We start from the raw sequence: 8,789 nt of genomic DNA, 5'->3' as shown, positions 1-8,789 counted from the left end.
AACATTCTCCAACTTGTTACACTTGATCTTCAGCAGCAAACATCTTTCTCCAGAATGATTAGATCAGTCTCCAGATTGATTATCAATCTCAAGGATGTTCAAGACTAAGTCTCCAAATTGGTCATCAATCTCCAGAATTTTCAATAAACATTCTGCAGCAGACTATCATCATTCTCCAAGCTGTTTTGGTAGAATTAAATCTCCAGATTGAAGCAATATCATCAACAAATATATCTGATGTATAAAGGATCACTAAACACAAAAGAAATCTTATCAAGAACGAAGAAAAACGTCCAGTCAAACAGATTTCACAAAGTGTTAACAACAAGTTGATGGCGTAATTCGTGGCCACAAGCTTCAAAAATTGATCATTAAACCTTTAGCTCCATTACGATTTTTGACTGAATTTGATCGCACTGCAAATCGTCTCAATCCTCTATTTTTGGAGTGGGAACAACAAGATGCACTTATTTATACCTGGATTCTCTCAACAATCTCTGATTCGATTCTCACGAAGCTTGTTAATTGTTATTATGTGTGGCAAGTTTGGGAAGACACTCATTGCCATTTTCACACTTTACTCGCAACAAATGCGCGTCAACTCAGAGCTGAGTTACGTAGTCTCACCAAGGGAGATCGCAAAATTGATGAATTTATCCTCCGTGTTCGCACCATCAACGAATCCTTAATTTCTATTGGAGATTCGGTTCCTCATCGTAATCTCATTGAAATAGTCCATGAAGCCCTACCTGAAGAGTATGATTCTATAGTTGCTGTTGTTACAAGGAAAGAAGCTCAGTGCTCGTTGGACGAACTCGAGTTGTTACATGAGATGCGCCTTGAGAAAAACAAGAAGCTTCATGAAGTTGTCGTTGCAATCTCACTCAAGCAACGTCGTTAGCCTCGTTTGTGAACTCTACGACTAATCCTCCGTCGCATCCGAACCCTAATTTTTTCACGTCAGTTACGAGTCATGTGATTGCGAACCAAAACCACTCAGATTATCCAGGATATAGCTCTCGTGGTGGTTGTAACGGCCGTAGCGATGGTCTTTTTGATCGAGGAGGTCGTGGTGGTCGTTTACAGTGCCAGATCTATCACAAATCTGATCACGATGCCTCCATATGTTGTTTTTGTCATTACGAATCTGATCAATCCATTCACTCTCCTTGGGGAGCACCTCCCTCCACTCCATTCCTGATGTAGCAACGACCCCCTGCTCAACCTCAATTTGGTTACCCCAGGCCTAGACTTGCCAATCCACGTCTCTTTCATCCTCAAGCTCTTCTCACTGGTGCTGACTTTGGATTCAACAATCAATGGTGGTATCCTGACTTAGGCGCTTCGCATCATGTCACGCCTGATGCTTCCAACTTGGTAGATGCAGTTTCACTCCCTGGATCAAATCATGTGTTAATATGCAATGGCCAAGGTTTGTCTATAAACTCAATAGGCAACATGCATTTTCCTTGCTCAACACATCCTAACACCAATCTTACACTCAAGAACCTTTTACTTGTTCCATCTATTACCAAAAATTTAATTAGTGTTAGTAAGTTTGCACAAGATAATGAAGTTTTCTTTGAATTTCACCCCACTTTTTGTGTTGTGAAATCACAGGCTTCTTCTGAAGTCTTGCTGAAAGGAACCGTTGAGGCAGATGGTCTCTACAAGTTTCAAAAATCACTTAACTTAGATTATGTTTTGCACAACTCAGATTTTGTTTTGCACAATCATAATTCTAAAACGAATGTTTATTGTGATAATTCTTTTCACATTGTACCTATTAATCTTGTAACTACAAAACACATGAATAATAATGTTTCCAATTTACATGGTTCTTCAATTTCAAATTCTACTTATCATTTATGGCATGCTCGTTTAGGGCATCCTCATCATGAATCCCTTAAGGCAACATTAAAGTTGTGCAATATCACTACACCAACAAAAGATACCATTGCCTTTTGTTCAGCATGTTGTCTAGGCAAGGCACATCGTCTGCCTGCTCCTCCCTCTACCACCATATATCATAATCCTTTTGAACTGGTGGTTTTTGACTTATGGGGTCCTGCCCCTGTTACATCCGATGGAGGATACACATATTTTCTTACACGCGTTGATGCTTACTCTAGAAATCTGACACTCTCGCTCATTTTAAGCAATTCAAATCCATGGTCAAATTTCAATTTAATTGTAAAATTAAAGTTGTCCAAAGTGATGGAGGGGGTGAATTTCGTCCCTTCACCAAATTCTGGCTGATTTAGGTATCTTTCATCGCTTCCCCTGTCCACACACTCATCATCAAAATGGTTTAGTTGAGAGAAAACACATGCACCTCGTTGACACTGGTCTCATACTGCTGGCACAAGCTAGGATTCATCTCCAATTATGGGATCATGCATTTGTTACAGCTGTGTTTCTCATCAATCGTCTACCAACACTGATTCTCAACAATGTGTCTCCCCATTTCCTTCTACACCATACCCATCCAAACTATAAGTATCTTAAAGTGTTTGGTTGTGCTTGTTTTCCACTCCTAAGACCCTACAATCCCAATAAACTTTCTTTTAGATCCCAAGAGTGTGTCTTCACGGGATAGTCTTCATCTTACAAGGGGTATAAGTGTCTTAGTTCTGATGGAAGAATATATATATCAAAAGACGTTTTGTTCAATGAAACAAGGTTTCCCTACTCTGAATTATTCTCCCAGTCCCTCAGTCCATCACAAGCACCATCCACTACATCACGGCTACCTCTCCAAGTAACCAAACAGTACCCCACTCTGCTTCTCACACGCCTAGAACCTGCCACTGTTCAGCAAGCACTTGCTTCCCCACAGTGGTTGGCAGCAATGAAAACTGATTATGTTGCACTTCTTCAGAACAATATCTGGTCCCTAGTCCCCCCACCACCTATTCGTAAAGCTATAGGATGTAAGTGGGTGTTTAGAATTAAAGAGAACCCTGATGGATCAATTAATAGGATGTAAGTGGCAAAAGGATTTCATCAATAAGCTGGTTTTGACTTTACTGAAAAGTTCTCCCTACTGGTTAAACCAGTCACTGTGCGCATTGTGTTCATTATTGCAGTCTCCAACAAATGGCCTATTCAGCAAATTGATGTAAATAATGTCTTTTTAAATGCTGTTTTAGAAGAAGAGGTATACATGGTGCAACCCTTAGGTTTTGAGGTTCAAGACAAAAGTCTGGTATGTAAGCTCAACAAAGACTTGTATGGACTAAAACAGGCCCCAATGGCCTGGTTTCACATACTCAGAGGAGCCCTCATTCAGTATGGCTTCACTGCCTGTAAATGCGACCCTAACCTCTTCATTCTAAATTCCACCTCATTTACATTAATGGCTCTTGTTTACGTTGATGATATCATTCTTACTGGGGGTTCACTAAATCAAGTTCAGCATCTTATTAAGAAGCTGAACTCTGAATTTGCACTTCAACAACTAGGAAATTTGGACTATTTCTTTGGAATTGAGGTGACTCACTTACCTAATGGCTCTTTACTTCTTTCTCAATCCAAATATATACGTGACTTAATGGCCAAGGTACATATGGGGAATGCAAAGGAAATGCCAACACCAATGTTGTCCAGTAGTAAACTGTCCAAGTTTGGTTTTGCCCAGCTGCCAGACCCAGAAATATGTAACCCTCACTAGACCAGAAATATCATTCTCTATTAATAAAGGATGTCAGTTTTTGGCTCAACCTCTTGAAGATCACTGGAAGGTAGTTAAGAGAAATATGCGTTATTTAAGTGGCACACTACATCATGGTCTTCTGCACCAGCCAACACCTGTGCATCAGCCTCCATCTTTAATAGACTTATGTGATGCAGATTGGGCAGCATATCCTGATGATCACAGGTCAACCTCAGGGGCCTGTGTGTATCTTGGTCCTAATCTCATCTCATGGTGGTCAAAGAAACAACCTCTAGTAGCAAGATCAATAGCAGAAGCTGAGTATAGAAGTTTGGCACAGCTTGCAGCAAAAATTCTTTAGATACAATCATTGTTAAATGAGCTTCATTGCAAGTTCAAAACTCCCCAAATCCTATGTGATAACTTAAGCACAATCTCTCTTGCACATAACCCAACTCTCCACCATCGAACCAAGCACAAGAACTTTACATCTTCTTTGTAAGAGAAAAAGTGTTGAACAAAAGCCTTATTGTTTCTCATGTTACATCTTCTTTGTATTAACAAAGCCTCTTCCTAGCACCCAATTTGTAATAATTCGTGACAAACTCAAAGTGTTTGACAAACATATCTTAGTAAAACCACCCTTAAATTCTAAAGGGGAATATTAAAAAATATAGATTACACAACTAGATTCAACTAAGAGTATTCTGTTAGAATTAGTTAGAGTCAGTTAAGTTCAGTTTAGAGTTTTTTAGTTGTATTTTAGAGTTTGTTAAAAGTGATCTTTATATATAAAATGATCACACCATTGTAATAATTCATTAAACATAGTGTAATAAAATCAGTTTAAGCTCACTGAAGCTTTTCTCTCAATCTCTTCGTTTTCTGTTATTCATATACTATCTATATTTCTTCATTGATCATAGTGTAATAAAATCAGTTTAAACTTACTGAAGCTTTTCTCTCAATCTCTTTGTTTTCTGTTATTCATATACTATCTATATTTCTTCATTTCATCCGATCACAATATATTTTATTTTTGTAATTAACAATGCTAAGTCTATGTTTGGTTCCGCGTTGACTTTGCAAATCTATCGTCTCAGTGATAGTGGTACGTGATTTTATGAAACTACAAACACCAGCTGTTATGAGGCTGTGCGGTGTCATGTAATTTTCTAAAGATGCAAACATAGGCTAAAATGTGTATCAAGGCTGGACATCAATCAGTCAACTAATTATCATATTATGATTGAAAGATAATAAGAAACTGTTTGCCGTTGATTCTAGCGAAAAGAGCTAACCTCTCACAACATTACAAATCGCAATTCGAAGTTTTGTTGAGAGAATATCCACATTTAGTATTTGACTACTCTTCAAACAAGATTGCCATAAGACCTATTGGTTCACACATCTCACATCACACACACACACAAAATACAAAGAAATTGAGAAATTCACAAGGAAAGCAAAAATAATAGTTGAGATTATCATCTTTAGTCTTCATGCAATTATACAAAAGACAGTACTCAAGTGACTTACAAAAATCTCAATTACCACATCTTAGAGTAAAAGTCTATATAACTCAATTCATATTTAAGCCAAAGGTGAAACTATTACTTGATCAAGAACAGGACCACAAAGAGAACCAAAATCATCAATCCTAGTATGATAGAAAGAGCTGTAAAATGTGAGTCTTGTCCTTGGTGCAACAGCTTTGAACTTGAAACTCACAGTTATGAATTTACCTTTCCCTTCAGACTTAAAAGGAACTTTAAAAGTTTCTTTTGCAGCAAATCCTTCAACCATCATTGATCCATGACAACCATTTTTAGCATCTCCAACTGAGAGTGTGATCTTGTAGAGTTTGTTAGTAACTGTTCTGATGATTTGTGCAATGGCACTTTCTCTTCCTGAGACAAGCTCAACTGCTCCTAGCCCGAATGGGACATTGAAGTGGTTTTTGTCGATGAACTTCACTGCTTTGAGAGATTCAACAATCCAACCAGGGAGTGGTGAGAAGGCATCTTCTTGTTGTGGTGGGAGTAAAACACCATTTGTTGTGTTGAAAATTGGGAATGGACCTTCTTCAAAGCTTGGATTTTTCACCAAATTGGCTGCAAAAAAAGACGGTATATATAGTGGTTTCATCAGTATGACACATTGATATAGACTCGGACACCAAATACTAACACTCAGACCTTGTTAATAATTTAAGAAAATGAAAGTGATTAAATGTGACTACATGTGCCGATATTGTGTCGGTATCAGACACAAATATGTGTTTGTCACCAGACACACGCTCAATAGAGTGGTTTCATCAACAAATGACTATGATGCAATGACACAGACGTGGACAGATACACCAACACATAGACACAATTAACTATATGTTTGGATGGACGGTGAGTTTGACAAAATCACAATGGCACCGTGATTTTTTAGAAGCTGCATTTGAAAATGTAAGCAATTGTCATGTGAAAATTCAATAATATACAACATCCACAATACATACCCAAGTAGTAGATAACTGATAGATCTATTAGTTAGCAAGATTTTATACATTCTTAATCTCAACTAGTCCTTAGCAAGTTTGCACTTGTTTGGCTTGACTTATTTTAGCTCACCTACTAGCATAGGCCAATGTCATGTAAATAAGTTATTTTCAACTTATTTTCATAGGTTTTCCAAGATAACTTATGAAAATAACTTACAAATATATAAACACTGTTCAACTTTATTTATCTTTTGATATAAAATAGCTTAGCTATAAACACCTTTGTAGCACTGACTCTTCTGATATAAGAAGATATAAGACGTGCCCCATTGACTGACACATGTCGGTGTCTGATACCGATATTAGACAAATTGATTATATTCAATTAATTTATTTTCTCAAATTAGTACCGATATCAACGTGTCTATGTCAGCACCCGCGTTTCATAGATAAACACTTATATGATAAGTGCTTCATTGAGCTGTTAATCAAACAAAGTATTGTTTAAATTCAATTATGTTTGGATCCTAGAAGTGAATAACATAGACATAGCATAATGAAATGATTCATTACCTCTAGTAGGCATTGGAGGGTAAAACTCTCTAATAGCAATTGCATCAAGAAGAGGCCCACAAGCTGGATCTTCTTGAACACCAGGGTTATGAAAAGTCACTTTAGCAACATCAGAAGTAGCTTTAAACCCCCAAGCAATAACATCACCATTGAGACTATACAATGTTTGCAAAGGAACATCACCAGTTTGTGGTGGCACAGAGATTCTCAAAACCTCATCTTGTGCACAAGTCCTTGATGCACCAAGGATTAAAGCATAACGTTGACCAGGTTTGACTTTTATAGTTTGTGAAATTGAAGCTTCATTTCCAAGCCTTACAGCATGAACTCCATGAGTTACTGAGAAAAACATGCCTCCTGGTTGTGGACCGCCTGAAACATACTCGACGAAACCATTGATTTCCCATTTTGGTAGTGAAAATTTTCCAGTGAGTTTTGTGTTCTTTAGGTATTTTGTGTTTGGCTTCTCCTCAAAGTTTCCATTTTGAAGATAAACTGCAAAGATAAAAATTTTACACAAAATCAAAATTTTAGATTCAGTAGATGTCTAAATTGACGATGAGATTGACAGAATCATGGTGGTCCACCATAATCTCTTTAGAACTTCAACAAAATCACATTGTCACAAAATCACATTATTACCGTAATTTCACCAAACTCACTGTCAATAAAAACATACACTTAATGCTATTATCTCCATAAATAATCAGATCCAATCACTATCTTTCTTACTAACTCAAAGTTCAATATAAATGACAGATCTTAAGGCCACTCAACTTTTTTTACAAGAAATAAACCCATAAATTGACTCCAACAAGCACATCAAAGTAAACTGAAAAAGGACTTAAAATGTAACATTGATCAATTTTTTTTTAATAAAAGGCAAAATGTATGAAAAAATAAATTAGTATCATTGATTCAACTTACAAAAAATAAAACATAAAATACATCAATATTGAGTGAGCCAAATGTATCCAACAAAGGAACATACATATGAAAGGCAAACATTTAACATAGATTTAACTTATAAAAAAAATAAAACATAAATAAAATGTTGTACATTGTTATTGTTATATAATAATAAATAAATAATATAAATGTGTGAGTATCACCTTCTGGTATTCTAGGCTGAAGAGAAGCAAAAGCTGAAGATGCAAAAAGCAAAGCTAAAAAGAGTGAAGAAAAAAGAGTCACTGCCAATGCCATTTTAACTTGAAAGGGTTTGTTTGTTGCTATGAGAAAACAGAGGTTAGTATGGAAGTGAAGTAGATAGACTGATTGTTTTGGATTTTATATTGGAGAGAGAAAGGAGTTAGGGAAATTATGATGGATAGCACTCAGCATTAATCAATCAGTTATTTTATTCAAAAAAAAGCACTTAGCATAAATCACGTAGAAAAAGCACATGTTTTGTCTCTACAAGTCCAAAGTTTTGATTTATTTTTCCTAACCGCCTTTTTCTCCGTAGGAAAATGCTATCAACTATTTTAAGATCATATACTACCCCACCTCAGTTTTTTCATTATGAACATTTTTTGTGAAAAAAAATTCTTAAATATAAATTGACGTTTAATTTATTTATTTATTATTATTTTTTAAATATCTTAATAATATTATTAATTTATTTTAAAATATAAATATTAATTTATAAATATTAATAATTAATTATTCTATCAAATTTTCTTAAGAAGAATAAAAAAAAGAATAGGTATTTATACCAAAAAATTATTAATTTTAAAAATATAAAATTGATTTTTTTGCATCTAAAATAATTTTAGTAAATTTTTATTCTGTAAAGTAAATTTAAATTTAAAAATATAATGTATATTTAAAGTTAATTTACATATACTGTCAATATAAATATTTTTAACACCCTTAATTAATTATAATTATTAAATTATTAATAATATTTAACTTGTCATTACTACCTCTAAAATCTTCTATATAATTGGTTATAATGTATCAACTCTGAAAAATAAAAAATAAAAACTATACCGTCAATAAATAAAGATAAACTATTTATATTTTATAAATATAATTTAATTTTTTAATATTTCCTGTTTCACT

The 8,789-nt window shown here is 35.0% G+C and overlaps 1 protein-coding gene across 1 annotated transcript; it reads right to left on the bottom strand.

Annotated features, from left to right (window-relative positions):
- Nucleotides 1–5,116: 5,116 nt before the first annotated feature.
- On the bottom strand, nucleotides 5,117–8,049 carry LOC101495888 (protein TEEBE-like). The gene is made up of 3 exons (XM_004499856.4): nucleotides 7,835–8,049; nucleotides 6,723–7,217; nucleotides 5,117–5,769 (listed from the first exon to the last, which is right to left on the bottom strand). The coding sequence occupies exons 1-3, from the start codon at nucleotides 7,926–7,928 to the stop codon at nucleotides 5,249–5,251; spliced, it is 1,110 nt and encodes a 369-aa protein (XP_004499913.1). The 5' UTR covers nucleotides 7,929–8,049; the 3' UTR covers nucleotides 5,117–5,248.
- Nucleotides 8,050–8,789: the final 740 nt, after the last annotated feature.

Source organism: Cicer arietinum, chromosome 5 (assembly GCF_000331145.2).
Source record: "Cicer arietinum cultivar CDC Frontier isolate Library 1 chromosome 5, Cicar.CDCFrontier_v2.0, whole genome shotgun sequence".
Classification (NCBI taxonomy): Eukaryota; Viridiplantae; Streptophyta; class Magnoliopsida; order Fabales; family Fabaceae; genus Cicer; species Cicer arietinum.
Note: the sequence above shows the minus strand (reverse complement) of the source record. Positions and strands in the feature narration are given on the sequence as shown.

Coding starts and splice junctions, on each gene's coding strand:
- LOC101495888 (XM_004499856.4), bottom strand. CDS start 7,928: ATGGCATTGGCAGTGACTCTTTTTTCTTCACTCTTTTTAGCTTTGCTT. Junction 7,218..7,834: donor TCAGCCTAGAATACCAGAAG/GTGATACTCACA, acceptor TTATCTTTGCAG/TTTATCTTCAAAATGGAAAC. Junction 5,770..6,722: donor CCCTCCAATGCCTACTAGAG/GTAATGAATCAT, acceptor CTTTTTTTGCAG/CCAATTTGGTGAAAAATCCA.